At 41.9% G+C, this 22544-nt stretch overlaps 2 protein-coding genes across 2 annotated transcripts; both read left to right on the forward strand.

The window, feature by feature from the left end:
- Nucleotides 1–396: 396 nt before the first annotated feature.
- LOC130490537 (vomeronasal type-2 receptor 26-like) lies at nucleotides 397–7996 on the forward strand. The gene is made up of 5 exons (XM_056864360.1): nucleotides 397–632; nucleotides 1642–1933; nucleotides 4816–5043; nucleotides 5852–5978; nucleotides 7095–7996. Exons 1-5 carry the CDS (start codon nucleotides 397–399, stop codon nucleotides 7994–7996), a joined length of 1785 nt encoding a protein of 594 aa, XP_056720338.1.
- A 3842-nt stretch (nucleotides 7997–11838) lies between these two features.
- On the forward strand, nucleotides 11839–21368 carry LOC130490538 (vomeronasal type-2 receptor 26-like). Its single transcript, XM_056864361.1, has 6 exons — nucleotides 11839–11915; nucleotides 13718–14009; nucleotides 14128–14985; nucleotides 16135–16362; nucleotides 17108–17234; nucleotides 20467–21368. Exons 1-6 carry the CDS (start codon nucleotides 11839–11841, stop codon nucleotides 21366–21368), a joined length of 2484 nt encoding a protein of 827 aa, XP_056720339.1.
- Nucleotides 21369–22544: the final 1176 nt, after the last annotated feature.

The raw sequence follows: 22544 nt of genomic DNA on the forward strand, positions 1-22544 counted from the left end.
TTTTGACATTTGTCACGTTTCTGCAATGGATAAGATGGTCAAAGGTTTGTTTTCCAATTTACATTTTAAAAAGAAAATCAGTTTTAAGCATTGTTCTTGGATGCAGCTATTTTAGAAGGGGTTATTTCTTAAAAGAAAGGGAGTCTGGCCAAAGCAATAGCCATTTCATCCAGAGAAGAGAACATAAGAAGGCACAGAACTTGTATTGTACAGAGTGATGAAGGTGAAGGGGGGGGGGGGGAAGGAGACATTGACTGAACATTCTGCTGACATTTCCTTATAGATTAAACTTTGCTCAAGCACATCCACAGATCCATTTACTGATCTAGGAAAAGTCAGAACAAAACTAATGCTGACAACATACCACACACCAGCAGAAATATGTGAATAGAGGAAATGTTGATCACCAGGAAGATCTTGGTACTACTGCTGCTGCTTGTATTGCTGGGCCATGCTGTATGCAAGAAACATTCCATTCCTTGCACCACAGCTGTTGATCCTCTTCCTATTCCTCATGCATTTTATCAGCCTGGTGACCTGATTGTTGGAGAGATTGTTTCTCAAGTCTTCTACATATATGACACTCCCTCATTTAAAGAGCAGCCTGCACAGTTGTTTATTTCTGAACCTATGTAAGCCATTCGGTCATACTCTTTGTACCTTTTGTTAATTTAGCGAAATCATCAACGTGTACAGTTTTTGTAAAAAGGGAAGGAAGGTTAGCTGTTTTCTTGTGGACATCAAATCTATAATTTGATGCAGGGAAGATCACAAAAGGAGCATAGAGAGATGGTTTAAGAGAAGGAGCAAGGGGAAGAATGAGCGTATCTTTCCATGACATGTACTTTGGCTGAATAAACATCGTCAGGGTCATATCTAAGCCATGTCTGAAGGCAGTGAAACAGCTGACACTGTGGTCATCTGGGAAGCAGTTCGAGCCAAAGGGAACACAATGGAAAGGGTCAAGAGGAGCAAGAGACCTTTCTTATTTCAGTGGCTCACATTAACTGTTAATAAAGCAATTCCTCAAATAAGGACACTCAGTGGTCTTTTATGCATGGCTGGTTTACTCGCCATCACCCCTCCGATTACTTCTGGTCTTTGTGTTGATTATGCATCGACTTCTGGTCGCCTCGCTCTCCCTCTGCGTTTCCCCACATTTTGCCATGTTTCAGAGACCTGTGGGCAAAACATGGGAAACACATGGGAAGAGCAAGACTACCTATGATGGTCAGAAACAGCATGCATAATCAATACAAAAAACTTTAGTCGTCAGAGGGGTGACAGCAAGTGAAACAGCCCAGTATATCTGTACAGTTCAGTCTTTAAAGGGCAGAACTAGGAAGCTAATCATGGCTACGCAGGCACATCTACAGTAGTCATAATTCCATGTTACACGTACGAACAGCTACAGTATTTTTTCCCCATGGCACTGAGATCAATATCCACTGTTAGAAGCACAACTGTAAAGCACTGAGATCAATATCCACTGTTAGAAGCACAACTGTAAAGGGTGTCTTTAAAAAGTAAAGAAGCATAGTGTGATCAAGAAGGTTCTCTAAGAAGAAGAGATATAAATATGGAAAATTAATGGAATTAATGCTGTTTGGTTATCAAGTTCATCTATAATCCCAATTATAGATCAGTACCAAAGAACTACCAGCACAACCTGGCCTTGGCTTTTGCTGTAAAGGAGATCAATGGGAATCCAAACATCCTCCCAAACATCACTTTGGGCTTCCACATCCTCAACAGCTACTATGTCGCAAAGATGACCTCAAAAGCCACCCTGAGCTTGCTTTCTTCACAGCACCTGTTTGTTCTCAATTTCAAGTGTGACACCCAGAGCAATCTGATTGCAGTCATTGGAGGACAGAGTTCAGAAGTGTCTGCTGATATCGCCACCAAAATCGTCATTTACAAGATACCACAGGTAGGCCATCTGTAAAGGGATACACTCCATACAATAGTGTGGAAATTTCATCCCATTGACACATGATTGAATGGTATGTTTCATTCTATCTTAAGAAATGCCTATTTTTTTTCCAGCTCATTTATGGATCGTTTTCCCCAGTGCAGGGTAACAAATGGCTAGTTTCTTCAATGTATCAAATGGTCCCGAATGAAGCCATTCAATACATGGGATTTATCCACTTATTTCAACACTTCAGATGGACCTGGATTGTGCTAGTCGTTGCAAATGATGACAAAGGGGACAGGTTCTTACAGATCGTAGTGCCAATGCTCTCTGAGAGTGGCATCTGTTTTAATTTCACAGTAAGATTACCACAACAGAGTTATTTTGAAGATATGATGGATGAGCTTTTAAAGCAGGTGGAATATTTAAATGTTCTCACTCAAACCAAAGCCAATGTGTGTTTTGTATATGGAGAAAATTCATCCATGTTCAGTTTGCGAATGTTGTTGTTTTTAGTAACCTTCATTTCATTTCCTCCTCTGCATAAAGTGTGGATTGTTACATGCCACTGGGATTTTGAATCAGTCTCTGCCCAAAGGATATGGGATGTAGAAACCTTCCATGGTGCTCTATCTCTTGCAGTTCACTCCAGTCAGCCACCAGGATTTCAAACATTCCTGCAATCTATAAGTCTTTCCTGGGCAAAAGGAGATGGTTTTATCCAGACCTTCTGGGAGCAGGCGTTCAGTTGTTCACTGAGGAATCCAGATATTAATGGGGACAGCAAGAAAATGTGCACTGGTGAGGAGAAGCTGGATTCAATTCCAGTCGTTCTGTTTGAAATGAGCATGACTGGCCACAGCTACAATATCTACAATGCTGTCTATGCAGTGGCACATGCTTTGCATGCCATCTACATATTCAGATCTAAACGTAGGACAACTGAAGAAGGAAAGAGTCCAGAGTTCTATAACGTGCAACCATGGCAGGTAATGTCTTTTCAGGCTGTGCATCACAAAGGCATTCTGCCATTTTCTCAGCAGACTTAAATTATTTATTGATTACATTTTGAATATTTTATACTGCATATCTGAACGTCCAGTTTTGAAATAGCTTTCCAAACATATCCCCAATAAAGCGCAGTATGCGTAACATAGAAAAATAAGAAAGAACAATGAAATAGTATCAATAAGCAGATGGAACCAATGAACAAAGAATCATTCACAGCCGGCAACAATATGTAGGTAAACTGTTAAAAGCAGCAAAAAATTCAATACACATAAAGTACCTAAAATAATTAAAATAACAATATAACATACTAACAAATATTTTATACATTACAAGCAAAATAAACAAATAAATAAAAGCAGGATATCAATAAAAGTTTTCATGTGAGAGACTATGAAAATAGCAGTGTCTTCTCCGACTTCTTAAAAGATTGAAGGTGTGGTGCCTAGCACAGTTCTGTTGGCTGGGTCACAAAGAGCCTGATGTTACAGGAGAAAAGCAATCAAAGCATTGACAATCATGACCAAATGAAGCCTCTGAAAGAAGGGTCATACATAGTGCACTGGTCAAAAGTTGCAAAAGGATCTATGAATTATGGAATTCTAGGTCTCGATCTTTGCGGCACCCAAACTATGACCCTAATCTTTTGGAGGACGATTTTGACCCAGGCAAAAATAGGCTAATTTCTCAATCCCAACTTTGCCTTATTATCAATGAATACCAATACTGTCTTCGTAGGAATGTTTATTGAAGTTTTCCTGGAGGCACAAATGACATTGAATTATTGTAGCCTCTCCACAAGAATTCATCTGGAATTGTAATCATTTAAGCTTTCTACTAGGGCTGTGTGTATCAGTAAACCGGAAACAAATCCAAAAATATCAATTTTTGGGTTGCGGGGAGTTTAATTTTGACTGAATGCTAAAAACTAGGAATCTGAACAAAGCTGGATATGCGATTCCGGAATAGATATTCTGCTTTTTCGAGTTTTGGCTATTCGCCTTTTCTCAGATGCATGGCTGCTCCTGTTTTTCTATCTTTGACTGGTTTTGTTGGGGCCCTTTTGAGATAGGGTTCATGTAATCGGAGCCAGCTATCCAGGTCCATCACCCAACAGAAGAATACTCTGGATAGCAGAAGGGTCATTAAAGGATGGGGCTCAACCAGTCCCATCCAGAAGAATATACCCTCCAACTAAAAGCACCAGTTAAAAGCACCAGTCTGAAGAAGAATCCCTCACCCGCATGGATGAGCAATCTCCTTCAGAATAGCCACTTAGGTCGAGACTTCAGCTGGCTCCGATATCACCACCACCACCCTTATGAAAACCTGCTCTCAAACTGAAGGTCACCCTGAGTAGTGGCTTCATTTACCCTCGCTTCATTTACCCATCTCTTGAACCTGAAAACCAATTGACAGCTCGGCTCTCACAAACAACTAAAATGGGGGTGACCCCTTTGCAGGCCCACAAAAGGGGACCCCCAACTTCACAAAACACTGGTGTCCATCTAAGGAGAGTCCCTTGCAGCTACATTGCAAATTTGGTGACTCTACTTCAAAAAAAGCCACCCCCCAGGAGCCTCAAAAATAAATTTCATAGACTATAATAGACCTGATTTTTTTTTGAGAAACCTGGAAAGAAAGCCAAAGACCCATTTACCCATAGAGGTATTGAGCTTGTTCTGTTTCCACCACCACCCCCCAAAAAAAAAACCAGGCCAGTACACTTGACCCCAAAATTTAACAGAATTTTTTTTGGCCTGCCTACCTTCAATCAGTCCATATGCATCAGCCAGAATTGCGTATTTATACATTGCCATCTTTGCAAAGACCATTGTAATTGTTTCAGCATTCAAGTGCCCTTTTCTTTCCATTTCTTTCTCCACTAGCTGCATTATTTTCTAAGGAGCATCAGTTTCAACAACAGTGCTGGAGACACAGTGTGTTTTGATGAAAATGGAGAACTGAAAGCTGGTTTTGATGTTACAAACTGGGTAACATTCCCAAATGGATCTTTTGCCAGAGTAAAAGTGGGAAGGCTGGATCCTCAGACTCTTCCAGGCAAAGAGTTGACCCTGAATGATGATCAAATTGTGTGGCACAGAACTTTTAACCAGGTGAGCCATAGAAGCAGATTCATGTATAAAAGACTTGGGAGAGTTACATGTCATCTCTTTCATAGCTCTCCCTACCTTTGCCGTATGGGTAGAGATCTAAAAAACTGACCTCAAGGGCTTGACTCAACAACCTTTTCTACTGGTGAAAAAGGCAGGTAGAATCCTGTTGGACCACCCAAAAAGGCTATAATGGGATTATGGGATATGTCCATACAAAATCCATTTGGGGTGGGGGCTGTAGTAAGGAAGTAAAATAGGCAAGACTGGGTCAAAATCTTCCATCACAAAGTTTATCTCAAAAGTTCCTCTTCCCAACAGTTTGATTTCCTTTTCTGCTCTGGCTCCAACCATAGAAGCCAGTTGTGTGTTGTTTTATAATTCTATGCAGGCCATTGGCTGTAAAAACAATAAACAGAAGCCAGTTGTAACTCTTTTGAAATAAGTTCTGTTTTAATTTTGCTAAAATGTCACAGTATAATTCATGATATTTAATTATTTCTTTCCTGAAAGGAAACCACTAGTTCCAGTGGTTGACACAGATTCACCTTTAACATCCAACTAAATATTTTAGTAATTAAGGCAAGTATACTGAAGGAGGGTATCTATGGACCACTGTATCCATGATTTATCACACATTCAGTTCTCTTTTCTGACAATTATCAAGCAAAAAGGTGTTCAAAATGTCTTCCATACAAGGAGAACTCTATGTTGTCATCTTTCCATATCAACAGTGCAAGAGCTGCCAGAAAAATATTTGTTCTCAGTGAATATGTCCTTAATGTGAATTGTCCTTTTTGTTTATGGACAGGTGATACCCCTTTCTATCTGCAATGAAAATTGCCATCCTGGCTACAGCAGGAAAAAGAAGGAAGGGGAGAAATTTTGCTGCTATGATTGTGCCCAGTGTCCAAAAGGAACAATTTCTCAGGACGAGGGTAGGATATACAATGAATGGATATGTCATTCATAAGAGTATATTAAGCAAAACTGGAATAATGATAGGCTACACAGTCTATGATCTCAAAGGAATGGCAACACCAGCCACTCACTGTTTCTCCTCCATTAATAATGAGATTGTCCAGGCTTCCCTTGAACAAAGAAATGATCTGGGGGAGGAGGGGGTGAATGTTATAACTTAAGGAATTTATCTTTTCTTGTTTCCAAAATGGTATAACTACACTGGTAAGATTCCAACATAGTAACCCTCAATCAAGTATTTGTAACCTGCAACCCTAGCTCTGCATTTGGATGTCCTTCCAGACTGTTCATACCTGGCCCCGCACCAACATCCCAGGAGCATTCCCGGGGCATTCTGGGAGTGGGGGTGGGCTGTCTTTAGGCAGATTCCAAACCCCTTTTGCCCTGGGAATACCTCCTGGGATGGTGGTGGTCTTACGTTACCTTTTGAAGTGGCGCAAGCCCGTTTTCCCCATGGGGTAAAATGCCTTTTTTCCTTTTTAAATTTCAGAATCAAAGGCTTTCCCTCCCCCCCCCCTCCAAGGTGGCTGGGAAGCCTCTGAGGAGGCTTCTCAGTTCTGTCCTGGCTGATATGGTTCGCCCTCCCCCAGGAATGCGCTGTATGGATCTCCTTCAAATTGGCTCTAAAAAGAGATACGTTTTTGCCTCCTCTATGTTGCTTCCTGGGATGTGATATAAGAAATAGTCCTGATTTTGGGATTACTTACATCTGGGGTTGGCCAGGTTGCCTCCTAACTGCAGTTCTCGCTGCTCACCACAGCTCTGTTACATGGTGGGAGAAAAAAAAATTAAAAAATCGCTGTCAGCACAATGGCATTATGTCACTTCTGGAGAAAACTTTGAAGTGACATCATGACATTCAGGAAGCACCAGAATTCCTCTGGTTTTACCACAGAGTTTCTGGTTATACCTAGACGCGCATGATATCCCTTTTAGGTTTTCCCAGAAGTGGCATTATACATTGCAAGGACACCCTCCTGATCCCTGTTCCTCCCCGGAGTCCAGCTGTTTTATGACTCCTTTCTTTACACATTGACCAAAGTCCTGAGATATTAAATCCCTTATTTTTGCAGATATGGATGCCTGTGTCAAATGTCCACAAGACCATTATGCCAACAACAACCGAAATCAATGCATTCCCAAGGTCCTAAGTTTCCTCTCTTACAAAGAACTATTAGGAATTACCTTAGCTGTGTTGGCTGTTACCTTGGCTACGGTCACAGTGTTGGTGCTTGGAATTTTCATAAAACAGCAGGAGACACCCATCGTCAAAGCCAACAACCGGAGCCTCACCTACATTCTCCTTCTCTCCCTTCTTCTTTGCTTCCTCTGCCCCTTGATCTTCATTGAACAGCCAGGAAAGATAACCTGCCTTCTCCGACAGACTACTTTTGCGATTGTCTTCTCTGCGGCCCTTTCCAGTGTATTGGCCAAAACCATCACTGTAGTCCTAGCCTTCATGGCTACCCAACCAGGATCCAAGATAAGGAAATGGGTTGGGAAAAGAATGGCCAATTCTGTTGTCCTTTTCGGCTCCTTTATTCAAGCAGGCCTTTGTACTCTTTGGCTAAGAACTTCCCCTCCGTTCCCTGATATGGACATGCAGTCAATTACAGGGGAAATCATCCTGCAATGTAATGAGGGCTCTGCTGTCATGTTTTACTGTGTCTTGGGCTACATGGGCTTCCTGGCCATTGTCAGCTTCATAGTGGCTTTTCTTGCCAGGAAGTTGCCAGACAGTTTCAATGAAGCCAAGTTTATCACTTTCAGCATGCTGGTCTTTAGCAGCGTTTGGTTGTCCTTTGTTCCAACCTACCTGAGCACCAAAGGGAAATCCATGGTGGCTGTGGAAATTTTTAGCATCTTGGCCTCCAGTGCTGGCTTACTGGGTTGTATCTTTTGCCCTAAATGCTATGTCATTGTGCTGAGGCCTGACCTGAACAACAGAGATCAATTAATAAGGAGAAAAAAGTGATGAGTATGTAACTGCCACTCATGTGGAGGAGTGGGGAATCAAACTTGGTTCTCCAGATCAGACTCCACTGCTCCAAACCAGCACTCTTAACTACTATACCACACTGTCTCTTTCTGCCATGAAAGGGCCTCTGCCATGAAAAACAGCCTCAGAAACCTAATTATGTTGGCATTAGGCTGACTTTTTTTTAACCCAAGCCATTTAATGTATTGGGCTAAAGAAGAAAAAAGTGATAATATGTTAGGTGAAGTGTCAAGATTGTCTAAAGGTTGGCATGAGCAAAGATCTTGCATATTTCTCACCAGAGTAGGAAGTTAGAAAAACAACCCTATATGCAAACAATGTCAGGTAGGACTAACATTATATCAGTTTTGTTTTTAAAATTGGGGCAGTTTGTATGAGATTTGTAATGTGCTCGGTTTAAAAGATATGTTTTCCATTTTTTCAATATGAAAATAAAAATTACAGCGTTACTAAGTCACAGAACTACTGAGTTATTCAATATTCAAATGGAGAAGGATGTATATACTCTAAGGAAACATTCTGCCTCATGTGGAATTTTTTTTGGGGGGGGGGAATCTTTTCAGCTACAATACAATGGAATTTTATCTTGGAGTAGAAATATAAACCCAAGGGTAATATGTGTAATCCATTTTATGTTGCTTGAGGGTTAAGGGATAGTTAATCAAAATGCCCGATTTTGAGCATTATGCATAAAGTGAGCTCATGGGCTGATCTATGGCATCATCACTGACTGTTTAGCCGCTGGTACAGATAGATTCCAAGGTCATCATAAAAGTTCAAGGTTCCATCGCCAGCACATTAGCAGACAATCATGCTTCGATCCCTACCATGACAAGCTGTACTTATTAATTATTACAGAACAAGTGTATTTTCTAGTCATTTGGGAGCAGCAGAAAAATCAGAAGTTGTCCAAACCAAGCACAATGACAGGGGTTGATGTTTTAGTTTGTTTCCCCCCCCCCAAATTATCATAATTGCATACATACTTATTGAATGAAATTGTGCCAGTTTCAATTGCCATGTGAGACCAAGGCCAGAACCATCAGCACCACTATAATTTGAAGGGCATGCCATAGTCATTACAGTGTTTTTCTTACTAGATAAGAAATTTCCAGAGGTGATTACTTAAAAAACCATTTCATTTAAAATCCCCATAAATCAACAGGGCTTGGATGCATAGATATTCATTCATTCATTCATTATAATTTATTGCGGTCCTTGACCAGAATTACAAAAGGATGCATAGATGAAACAGGCTCTGTCAGACTTCTATATCATAATTTCAAATGTATCTTTATATATAAGGTGGTTTGCCACTAGCCCTGACCTGGATGGCCCAGACTAGCCCACCCTCGGCAGATCTTGGAGGCTATGCAGGGTTAGCTCTGGTTAGTCGTTGGACTTGAAACCACCAATTCCAGGATTGCTCTGCAGAGGTAGGTAATGGTAAGCCACCTCCATTCATCTCTTGCCTCGAAACCCCTTGGTGGTCTATATAAGCTGGCTGAGACTTGACAGCACTTTCCACCACCACCATTTCCCCATTGGTTCCCCCATGCACTTTAACAACATGAAAAACACTTATGCCGAGTAAAAGTGGGATCCAACCAGAGTTTCAGCTGGTGAAAAGTAAGGAGGCATCATCTTTGACCAGTGACCACACATAAAGGCTATGTTGAAAATCATGGGACCTACATGAACAAAAGCCATGTGAGGTGGAAGCTGCAGCATGGAGGGAACTGGGTGAGACTGAGTGAGAAATCTAGCTGGATCCCATTTCAATCCACACTTAATCTCATGGTGTAGTGTTGAAGTGTGGTGGTTTGGAGCAGTGGACTCTGATTTGGATTGATTCCCCACTCCTCCACATGAGTGGCAGAAGCTAATCTGGTGAACTAGATTTGTTTCCGCACTCCTCCATATGAAGCCAGCTGGGTGACTTGGCTAGTCACAGCTCTGTTAGAGCTCTCTCAGCCCTACCCACCTCACAGGTTGTCTGTTGTGGGGATGGGAAGGAAAGGTGATTGTAAGCCAGTTTGAGATTCCCTTAAGTGGTAGTCAGCATAGAAAAACCAACTCTTCTTCTTCTTCTTTTCCCCCTTAGACTCTCACTTCCACTTCTTTTCCCCCTTAAACTCTCCCTTCCAAGACTCTTACTTGGATAGTAAAAATTTACCACCTTACTGTGGTGTATTTAATAGGTGTGGGACGAGAGGGGTGGAGAGAAACTCAATGCATCATTTTGACATTGCTCACTTTTCTTTGACTTAGACCATCAAAGGTTTGTTTTCCAATTTACATTTTAAAAAGAAAATCCAGCAACTGGATATAGGGCCAAAGCTTACATGGTGTAAAGGTATTTAGGGCCAAACCTTACATGGGGAGCAGGGTACTGCTGCACAAAGCTGGGCCTGGAATGCAAGGCTTTGGACTCCACCTTTGTGTTCTGTGTAAGCCCTGGACACTGTCGGACAGTGATGGGTTGCTTGCATTTCATTGACTTTGTAGGTGGGAACGGCTGAGAAAAACAGGGAGTAAATAGCCGTTATTTTAAAATGAAAATCCATCTAATTTGGAAACCAAGGCTTCTTTAAGTTTTCAAAAAGGAGTTCATCCTGTAAAAGCTGGTATAAAAGATCCTGTACCCAATCCTCTTGAAAGTTTAAGTATTCCGTGCTAATTCCCCCAACCAAAACAGAGTATGACTTATTGGGATAACAATTTCAGGCATAAAATATTGTCGAAGGCTTTCACTGTCAGAGTTCATTGGTTCTTGTAGGTTACAAGGTCACATTGTCCTTCAGTGTTACTCCTCTGAAGATGCCTGCCACAGCTGCTGGCGAAACGTCAGGAAAGAAAATAGCAAGACCACGGTCACACAGCCCGGATAACCTACAAGAACCAATTTCAGGCATAGTTCTTGGATGCAGCTATTTTAGAGAAGGGTTATTTCTTAAAAGAAAGTGAATCTGGTCAAAGCAACAGCCACTTTGTCCAGAGAGGACAACATGAGAAGGTGTAGAGCTTGTATTGAACAGAGTGATGAAGGTGAAGATAGGGGGAAAGGAGCCATTAACTGAACCTTCTACAGACATTTCCTTGCAGATTAAACTTTGCTCAAGCATACCCACAAATCCATTTACTGATCCAGGAAAAGTCAGAACAAAACTAATACTGATAACGCACCGCATGCCAGCAGACACCTGTGAATGGAGGAAATGTTGATCACCAGGAAGCTCTTGGTGCTGCAGCTGCTGCTTGTATTACTGTACCATGCCGGATGCAAGAAACATTCCACTCCTTGCACCACAGCTGTTGATCTTTTTCCTATTCCTCATGAATTTTATCAACCTGGTGACCTGATTGTTGGTGAGATTGTTTCTCAAGTCTTCTACGTATATGACACTCCCTCGTTCAAAGAGCAGCCTGCACAGTTGTTTCTTTCCGAACCTATGTAAGCCATTCATTCATACTTTTTGTACCATTTATTCATTTAGCGAAATCACCAATGTGTACAGTATTTTTAAAAAGGAAGGGAAGGCTAACTCTTGTCTTGTGGGCATCAAATCTATAATTTGATGCAAGGAAGACAGCAAAAGGAGCAAAGGGAGGTGGTTTGAGAGAAAGAGCAAGGGGAAGAATGAGTGTATCTTTCCATGGCATGTACTTTGGCTTAGTAAATATCTAAAGGGTCATGTCTAAGACTCCACAGAAGAGGGTGATTTTAAGGATGGATCTGAAGGCAATGAAACAGCTGACACTATGCTGATTTGGGAAGCAGTTTGAGCAAAAGAGAACATAATGGAAAGGGTGATAGCATGAGGGACAAAAGATCTTTGGATGGCTCATGTTGCGAGGCTGGAAAAATGAAGACCAAAACCAGAGATTTACCAAGGTATGGTAATGAAGAGTAATGAGAGTTAGGGAGGTCATGTAGGAGTATGAGGGTATAGATGAGAGGCCGTATTGGATCCAGCAGATGAGAGGAATCCAGCATTATCCGTAACGTCATCACAAAAGAAGAATGGATGAGAAGAATAAGTGATTTTGGTGGACGAGTGTTGGCTGGAGATTGGGGCCTAGGTATAACAACCAAAAACAGGGAAGCCATTTTTGTAGTCAAGACAAAGAAGGACACAAACATGGACCAAGATGGACCAAGGGGTTGTCAAGAAAGGGAGATATTTTTCCCAGCATTGCAATAGGCATGAAATATGTAAAATATATATGGACATGTGATTGCCAAAGTGGATCCAACTTCTTTTATGCATGGCTGTTTCACTCACCGTCGGGTCTTCGTGTTAATTATGCATGGTGTTTCCAACCTTCAGAGGTCGCCTCAGTCTCCCCCTGCATTTCCCCGTGTTTTGCCTGCGTTTTCAGAGATCTGTTTTATCTCGAATTTGGAAACAAGCAAAATTGGGGGGGGGGGGACAAGGGGGGGAATGAAGCAACCTCTGACGGTCAGAAATGGCATGCATAATCAAAACAAAGAGCCAAGGTCATCAGAGGGGTGACAGCGAGTGAAACAACCATACACAAAAGCCCAGTATTTCTGTACAGTTCAGTCTTGAAAGGGCAAAGCTAGATGGAAGCTAATCATGGTCACATAGACGGATCTCCATTATTCATAATTCCATGTTGCGGACCCAGGGCCAAGGTCGGGGAGCCGCCAAAGGACCATGACACGCTGATAGCTTAAATGTCAACTTTACTTGCAATGATAAATTTTACAGAACGATTTCAACAAGCAAAACATATTATTAGAAACATTGATGATAAGATTTGGAGTGGAATATAGGATTGGCCACAACTCCTTAAAAGTAATTGGTATAGCAGGCTGGGCTGGATTTACATCAGGCCAACCCCAATGTGGCTCGATATGCTAGGCCTGCTTGCAGTGCTCCCACTGCGGTCCCTGTACCTTCAGCCGAGCTGCGGAACACCATGGTGTAAACCGTTGGGTGCTGTTCTACCTTTGGCATTGTGGTGCTCATTTTACCAACTTATTTAAGTTACCGCAATGCCCTCCACTGCTCTGACAAGGCATCCTTACAACTTGAGCAATTGCAGGTTCCTATCCCCTTCAAATCCAGCCCAGAACTGCCTGCCCGCCTGAGTTGTGACGAAACATGTAACTATAGGGAGTGGAGGTGAGTGCCACGACCTGCGGAGCTCTGACGGACCCGGCGCCTGGCTCCCTGTTTTATGCTTGGGGGGTGGACCTGAGTGAAAACTTCACTCAGGTATCCCCTGAAACTTCCCCCTACCCAAATATGGGGGGACCTAATCATTGGCCCCTATAACAGGCCAGGGGGCTGCCTATTGGCTAGGTTCCCCCGGTGCTGGTGTGAGCGCCCGGGCACGCGCTCAAGTCTGCTGCCCAGCCACGTGCCGGCCCGCCCACGCACATGGGCCCCCGGTTGTCCTGCTGGCGTCTCCCCGGGGCCTGGATCCACAACCCAGGCTCCAGGTAAGAGCTGGAACCTACTCTTACGCACACAACAGTATTTTTTTCATGGCTCTGAGATAAACATTCACTGTTAAAAGCACAACTGTAAAGGATTACTTTAAAAGTAAAGCAGCACAGTGGGATCTAGAAGCTCCTTTAGGAAGGAAGGGTATAAATATGGAGAATTAATGGAAGATATATTTTTGCTGTTGGGTTATCAAGCTCATCTCTAACTCCCATTATAGATCAATACCAAAGAACTACCAGCACACCCTGGCCTTGGCTTTTGCTGTAAAGGAGATCAATGGGAATCCCAACATCTTACCAAACATCACTTTGGGCTTCCACATTCTCAACAGCAACTATGTGGCAAGGATGACCTCGAAAGCAACCCTGAGCTTGCTTTCTTCACAGCACAAGTTTGTCCCCAATTTCAAGTGTGACACACAGAGCAATCTGATTGCAGTCATTGGAGGACAGAGTTCAGATGTGACTGCTGATATTGCCACCACAATCATCACTTACAAGGTTCCACAGGTATGCCTTCCACACAGGGATACACTCCATACAATGTTGTGGAAATTGCACGCCATTGACACATGATTGAACAGCATATTTCATTCTATCTGGAAAAAAAATGCCTATTTTTTTCCAGCTCATTTATGGATCGTTTTCCCCAGTGCAGGATAACAAATGGCTAGTTTCTTCTATGTATCAGATGGTCCCGAATGAAGCCATTCAATCCATGGGATTCATCCGCTTATTTCAACACTTCAGATGGACGTGGATTGTGCTAGTTGTTGCAAATGATGACAAAGGGGACAGGTTCTTGCAGGTCATAGTGCCAATGCTCTCTGAGAATAGCATCTGTTTTCATTTCACAGTAAGATTACCAAAACAGAGTTATTTTGAAGATTTGGTGGATGAGCTTTTAAAGCAGCCGGAAAATTTAAATGTTCTCACTCAAACCAAAGCCAATGTGTGTTTTGTATATGGAGAAAACTCATCTATGTTCACTTTGAGAGCGTCATTGTTTTTTGGAACCTTGTTTGCATTTCCTCCTTTGCATAAAGTGTGGATTGTTACATGCCACTGGGACTTTGAATCAGTCTCTGCCCAAAGAAATTGGGATGTAGAAATCTTCCATGGTGCTCTAGCTCTTGCAGTTCACTCCAATCAGCCACCAGGATTTCATACATTCCTGCAATCTATAAGTCTTTCCTGGGCAAAAGGAGATGGTTTTATCCAGACCTTCTGGGAGCAGACATTCAGTTGTTCACTGAGGAATCCAGATGTTCATGGGGACAGCAAGAAAATGTGCACTGGCAAGGAGAAGCTGGATTCAATTCCAGACATTCTGTTTGAAATGAGAATGACTGGCCACAGCTACAATATCTACAATGCTGCCTATGCGGTGGCACATGCTTTGCACGCCATCTACCTATTCAGATCTAAACGCAGGACAATGGAAGAAGGAAAGAGTCCTGAGTTCTATTATGCGCACCCATGGCAGGTAATAGCTTTCCAAACAGTGAGTCACAAAGGCACTCTGCTATTTTCTCAGCAGTCTTCAATTATTTATTGATTATATTTTGAATACTTTGTACTGCTATCTCAATGCCCAGTTTTGAAATGGCTTTCCAAACATACCCAATACAAGAACAGTATGCCTAACATACAAAAATGAGAAAGAACAATGAAACAGTTACAATATCAATAGGCAGATGGAACCAATGAACAAAGAATCATTAAGAGCAAGCAACAATATGTAGATTAAAAGCAGTCAAAAACTGTTAAAAGCAGTCAAAAAATTCAATAGTGGTATAAAGTGCCTAAAATAATTAAAATATCAGTGTTAAATACCAGTAAATATTTATCAATTCCAGCAAAATAAACAAACAAATAATAAACAAACAAACAAATGCAGGACATCAATAAAAGCTTCCATGAGAGATACTGTGAAAATAAAAGTCTCTTCTCCTGCTTCTTAAATAATTGAAGATGTGGTACCTAGAACAGTTCTTCTGGTTGGGACATCAAGAGCCTAGCATTAGGATAGAAAAGGACCAATATCTAGATCATCCCTCCTTTGCCAGGGAGGGCACACAGATCAGGACCTCTGAAGATCATGTTCACTGGAGAGCAGGGTTCATGAATTGGTTAGGAGATCTTTTAAGTAACCTGGTGTTAGATCACTGGGGGCTTTATGGGTGAGAAATAGCAGCACATTGAATTCTGCTTCAACCAGCGTGGTAGCAAGCGCAGATCCTTGCTAGCCACTACTGCTTGTGTACTAGCTGCTTTTCTGGATCACAATAAAATTCTGAACATCCTTCAGAGGCAGATCCACATACAGGTCATGACATCTGACCAACCTGCAAGCAATCAAAGCATTGTCAATCATCACCAAATGAGGCCTCTGAAGGCAGGATCATACATGGCACACCAGTCAAAATTGGCAAAAGGATCTATTAACTACAGAGTTCTGGGTCTCAATCTGTTGAGATACCCAAACTGTGTCCCTAATCATTTAAGCTTTTTAATTATTTAGTCAACTTGTATCAGCCAGAATCGTGTATGTATACTTTGCCATCTTTGCAAAGACCATCGTAATCTTTCCAGCATTCGAGGGCCCTTTTCTTACCATTCCTTTCTCCACTAGCTGCATTACTTTCTAAGGAGCATCATTTTCAACAACAGTGCTGGAGACACGGTGTGTTTTGATGAAAATGGAGAACTGAAAGCTGGTTTTGATCTTACAAACTGGATAACGTTCCCAAATGGATCCTTTGCCAGAGTGAAAGTGGGAAGGCTGGATCCTCAGGCTTTTCCAGGCAAAGAGTTAACTCTAAATGATGATCAAATTGTGTGGCACAGAACTTTTAACCAGGTGAGCCATAGAGGCAGATTCTTGTATAAAAGACTTAAAAGAGTTACATGTCATCTCTTTCGTAGCTCTGCCTACCCATGTCATATGGATAGAGATCTAAAAAAACTGACCTCAAGGGCTTGATTCAACAACCTTTTCTACTGGTGAAAAAGGCAGGCGGAATCCCCTTGGACCACCCAAAAAGGCTATAATGGGACTATGGGATATGTCCATACAAAATCCATGTGGGGTGGGGGCTGTAGTAAGGAAGTAAAATAGGCCAGACTGGGTCAAAATCTTCCATCAAAAAGTTTATCTCAAAGGTTTCTCTTTCCAACAGTTTGATTTCATTTTCTGCTCTTGGCTTCAACCCTAGAAGCCAGTTGTAACCCTTTTGAAATAAGTTCTGTTTTAATTTTGCTAAACTGTCACAGTATAATTAATGATATTTAATTATTATTTTTCCTGAAAAGAAACCACTAGTTCCAGTGGTTTGCACAGATTCACCTTTAACATCCAACTAAAATTTTTAGAACTTAAGGCCAGTATACTGAAGGAGGGTATCTATTGGCCACTGTATCCATAATTTATCACACATTCAGTTCTCTTTTCTGACAATTATCAAGCAAAGAAGTGTTTGAAATATCCTCAATACAAGAACTTTATGTTTTCATCTTTCCATATCAACAGTACAAGAGCTGCCAGAATAATATTTGTTCTAAGTGAATATGTCCTTGATGTGAATGTCCTTTTTTTTTATGGACAGGTGGTGCCCTGTTCTGCCTGCAATGAAAATTGTCATCCTGGCTACAGCAGGAAAAAGAAGGAAGGGGAGAAATTTTGCTGCTATGATTGCACTCCATGTCCAAAAGGATCAATTTCTCAGGACGAGGGTAGGACACACAATGAATGGAGATGTCAATCATATTAAGAAAAACGGATATAGTGATAGGTTACACAATCTATGATCTTAAGGAATGGGAACACCAGACACTCACTGTTTCTCCTCCATTAATAATGAAATTGACCAGGCTACCCTTGAACAAAAAAGGGATCTGGGGGAGGAGAGAGTAAATGTTATAACCTAAAGAATTTGTCTTTCCTTCTTTCCCAAATGGTATAACTACACTGGTAAGATTCCAACATAGCAACCCTCAGTCAAGTGTTTTCAACCTGCAGCCCTAGCTCTGCATTTGGATTTCTTTCCAGATTGTTCATACATGGCTGCAAAGTAGCAGAAATGGAAGCTACTGACTCTTTTCAAATGTTATACCCCATGTTTATTGGGAGGACAACAACAATTCCAAGATCCTACTGACATGTGTGGCCACAGTGTTGTCTGAAAGTGGCAAACATGGATTTTCACCTTTGGTACATAGGAACCCAAACCCTGAAACATCAGTGTTTGTATAGCATGTCCAAAGTAGTATGTCCATGCAAAATCCACATGTTGCCCTTTCATGCAACACAGTGACTCCACATGTCATGAAGCTCATGGGATGATGAGATTCCCTCCATTGCATTTAGAATTCAATCCCTCTGCCTTCATGGGGAATTGATCTGAGAATATTCCATCTAGGTTCTCCACTCCAAGGAGTAGTTCCTGAGAACACACAGTAAATGAGCCATAACTTCCCTTTGCTCCCCAAATTTTTTTTAAAGAAACTCTCATTCAATTCCTCTGGTTACCTGCTGCCCTTTAAAAGGGTTTACACATTTTTTCCATCATGCCAATGAAGACTGCAGTCACTATGAGAAAAATATAACTCTTAATAAGTGCAGTGTCACATATTTTTGCCAACTAAGTAATTGGAACATATGGGATTTGACACAGTATATCATTCCTAACCACGCGTTCCTAGGGGGGTGGCGAGTCCTCTTAGGAAGGAGGTGTGACCTCGCCACCATCATAAGTGAGTCTAATCACGCAAGTAGACGCACTTACGCTGGCTGCAAGGGCAGTTCCACCAGTGCCCAAGTGCCGGGGAGCTGGGCCATGCCCCTCTGCTGGTGCGGTCTCTCCATGGCGCAGGCCACAGCAGAGAATTGCCACGTCAGCGTGGGGGCATTTCCTGGGCATTCCCGGGGCAGGCCGGGGGGAGGAGCCGTCGGTTGGTGGCTTCCTGTCCCTGTTCGTCCCATTACGGCAGCGCCATGAACAGTGTTGCTGCATCTGCTTCTTAGCAGACACAGCCTCGCTGTTTTCAATGGGGCGAAAGGCCCCGTTAAATGGCTTTTTTTGTTTTGTTTATCGGCATACGGGAATGGCATTAGGCGACGGCTTGCCTGCGCCTTCTCCCCACCGTTCCCATACACCAGTTCTCAGCAATGGGCGGTAAGGTTCATTGTCATTCCCCTCCCCGCATGTAACTGAAGAAAAAACGCAATATGACGCCAAAACCAAATCCCTCTGACCATCTACCTTTTCACATCTGGTTCAGTGTAATAATACTGTATTTTGCTTGTGATCCATTCAGAAGAACTCAGTTGGCTTGATTTTCAATACATGAGAACTTCAAATATCAAGACATTAGAAATAACTTGCCTGAAACTACCTTATGATATAATCTGCCATTAAAAAAAATTACTGTGTCTCAAATCACAAAAATGCACCATTAAGAGGTAAGTGGCAGCTACTGTAGGGGTTACTCACTAATATACACCCAATAAAGCCCTAAAAGGACAAAGTTGTAGCATCCCTTTTCTATACATTCTGGGGCATTCTGCATAAAAAGAAAAAAAAAGATTGTTTTGAATTTTTCTAAAATCCATGTAATGCCAATTATTCTCTGCATTAGTTTATATCCCATTTTCTTTGCTGAGATAAAGAACGGCTGTTATTATTTTGGAAATTGTTTATTAATCTAAAATGTCAGCGTCCTAAGAAGACACACTTCTAGAAATGTGTCTGGGTGTATTGTGCCAAAAGGAAGTCCAACTGGGGTGCTAATTTCCCCCATACTTTTTCTTAAGAGTATAAACTCAAGAGATTGTTTGGGAAAGTAATGGAAAGCTCCATAAATTGGGGTACAGTACAGTGAAGAATCAAATGGTGGATCCATATTTCACTGAAAATACATTTTATTTAAGCTTTGCATTAATCCCTAGAGAATAATTTGTACTTGACACATGGATTTAATCATGCAAGAATCTGAAATTAATTGTGAGAAATCACTGGTTGAGCTAGGGGGAGGAGTGTCTCACAGGGCAAAAACGCATGGTCGCTTTATCCTCCTTTAATCCCTGTTTCAGCCAGGATTCAGCCTGGATCGAAGGCATGCGTTTCGCCTAATGTGAGTTCGATCCTGGCTAAAACAGGGATTAAAGGAGGATAAAGTGACCGTGCGTTTTCACCCACAGAGAAGTTTATCAGCAGCCTCTACTCTTCCCTTGCTTTCCCTCCCAAATTCACATTTCAATCAACATGAGATTGACTAGTAACTCTTAAGGGCCAAGCATGAACTCTTTGGATCTCCTTCAAATTGGCTCTAAAAAGGGATATGTTTTTGGCATCTTCCATGTTGCTCCAGGGATGTGATGTAAGAAATAGTCCTGATCTTGGTATTACTTATGTGTGGGTAAAGTGCCATCAAGTCGCAGACGACTTATGGTGACCCCTTTGGGGGGTTTTCATGGCAAGAGACTAACAAAGGTGGTTTGCCTGGTATTCCTTGGTGGTCTCCAAATACTAACCAGGCTGATCCTGCTTAGCTTCTGAGATCTGACGAATCAGGCTAGCCTGGGCCATCCAGGTCAGGGCTGGGATTACTTACCTGTCTCCTACCTGCACCCCTTGCTGTTCACCATGGCTCTGTTGGATGGTGGGAGAAAAAATACATTTAAAAATCACTGTCAGCACAATGGCATGATGTCACTTCTAGAGAAAACTTGGAAGTGATATCATGCCATCCAGGAAGCACCAGAAATGCTATGGTTTTACCACAGAGTTTCTGGTTATACCTAGAGGAGCATCATATCCTTTTTAGGTTTTCCCAGAAGTGACATTACACCATTGCAAGGACACCCCCCTTTATCCCTGCTCCTCCCCAGAGTCCAGCTGTTTTATGACTCCTTTCTTTAGATCTTGACCAAAGTACTGAGATATTAAATACCTTATTTTTGCAGACGTGGATGCCTGTGTCAAATGTCCAGAAGACCATTATGCCAACAACAACCAAAATCAATGCATTCCGAAGGTCATAAGTTTCCTCTCTTACAAAGAACTATTAGGAATCACCTTAACTGTGTTGGCTGTTACCCTGGCTGCAGTCACAGCATTGGTGTTTGGAATTTTCATAAAGCACCAGGAGACGCCCATCGTCAAAGCCAACAACCAGAGCCTCACCTACATTCTCCTCGTCTCCCTTCTTCTCTGCTTCCTCTGCCCCTTGATCTTCATTGAACAGCCAGGAAAGATAACCTGCCTTCTCCGACAAACTACTTTTGGGATTGTCTTCTCTGTGGCCCTTTCCAGTGTATTGGCCAAAACCGTCACTGTAGTCCTAGCCTTCATGGCTACCCAACCAGGATCCAAGATAAGAAAATTGATTGGGAAAAGAATGGCCAATTCTGTTGTCCTTCTCTGCTCCTTTATTCAAGCAGGCATTTGTACTCTTTGGCTAAGTACTTCTCCTCCATTCCCTGATATAGACATGCATTCAATTACAGAGGAAATCATACTGCAATGTAATGAGAGCTCTGCTATCATGTTTTACTGTGTCTTGGGATATATGGGTTTCCTGGCTAGCGCCAGCTATATTGTATCTTTCTTTGCTAGAAAGTTACCTGAGTGTTTCAATGAAGCCAAGTTTATCACTTTCAGCATGTTGGTCTTTTGCAGTGTTTGGTTGTCTTTTGTTCCAACCTACCTGAGCACCAAAGGGAAATCCATGGTGGTTGTGGAATGTTTTTCCATCTTGGCCTCCAGTGCTGGATTACTTGGTTGTATCTTTGGCCCTAAATGCTATATCATTGTGCTGAGGCCTGAGCTGAACAACAGGGATCAATTAATAAGGATAAAAAATTGATGAGTATATAATGTTATTTTCTGCTTTCAGAATAAAGTTTCCAATGGGGTTGGGAAAGTCTTGGAGAAATGGAGTGCAATGTGGGGTTAATGGGCTTTGGGGATGAAAGTGACCTCAGAGGGTGATCCATCCTCCAAAACTGCCATTTTTTCCAGGGGATTCTTTTGCTGTAGTCTAGAGAACAATTATAATTTAGGGAGATCACCAGGGCCTGTCTGGAGGCTGGCAACCATATTTCAGATGTAGGTTCTTGTAGGTTATCCGGGCTGTGTGACCGTGGTCTTGGTATTTTCTTTCCTGATGTTTCGCCAGCAGCTATGGCAGACATCTTCAGAGGAATAACACTGAAGGACAGTGTCTCTCAGTGTCAAAGTGTGTTGGAAGAGTAATTTATATAGTCAGAAGGGGGTTGGGTTTGAGCTGAGTCACTGTCCTGCAAAAGTATCAAACGTAATGTGCTAATCATTGTCCTGTAAGTATCAAGGTAATGAGCTAATTAGGGTGTGGTATGTTAATGTGAAACAATTGTATCCTTGCACATTACGTTTGATACTTTTGCAGGACAATGACTCAGCTCAAACCCAAAGCCCTTCTGACTATATAAATTACTCTTCCAACACACTTTGACACTGAGAGACACTGTCCTTCAATGTTACTCCTCTGAAGATGCCTGCCACAGCTGCTGGCGAAACGTCAGGAAAGAAAATACCAAGACCACGGTCACACATCCCGGATAACCTACAATAACCTATGAACTCTGACGGTGAAAGCCTTCGACAATATATTTCAGATGTATTTCTTCGAAATGTCAGAAAATGATAGTTCCATACTCTCCATGTAGAAAATTTTGAAGGTACACTATATTCATTGAACATCTAAAGGAAGTGAGAGGGTGGTTCAGGTTCATGAATTTTTTTCCAAAAAACGACCAAATACTTTAAGTATCCTCATATTTGGCCATCTTTGCTATTAGAATATAAGATGAGTGTGTGTGTTTCACAATGCAGAGAGAAGTGGCTCTAGAAGCTTTTTCAATAGGACATTATTTCCTTCAGAGAAGTGCACAGTATCCTCTTAGACTTACAGTTTTATGTCTGTTAAACGAAAGGGCATCTGCCATGAAAAACAATCCCAGAAACCAAGTTATGAGGGCATTGGGGTGATTTTTTTTTTAAC

This window comes from Euleptes europaea, chromosome 18 (genome assembly GCF_029931775.1).
Source record: "Euleptes europaea isolate rEulEur1 chromosome 18, rEulEur1.hap1, whole genome shotgun sequence".
NCBI classification, from domain to species: Eukaryota; Metazoa; Chordata; class Lepidosauria; order Squamata; family Sphaerodactylidae; genus Euleptes; species Euleptes europaea.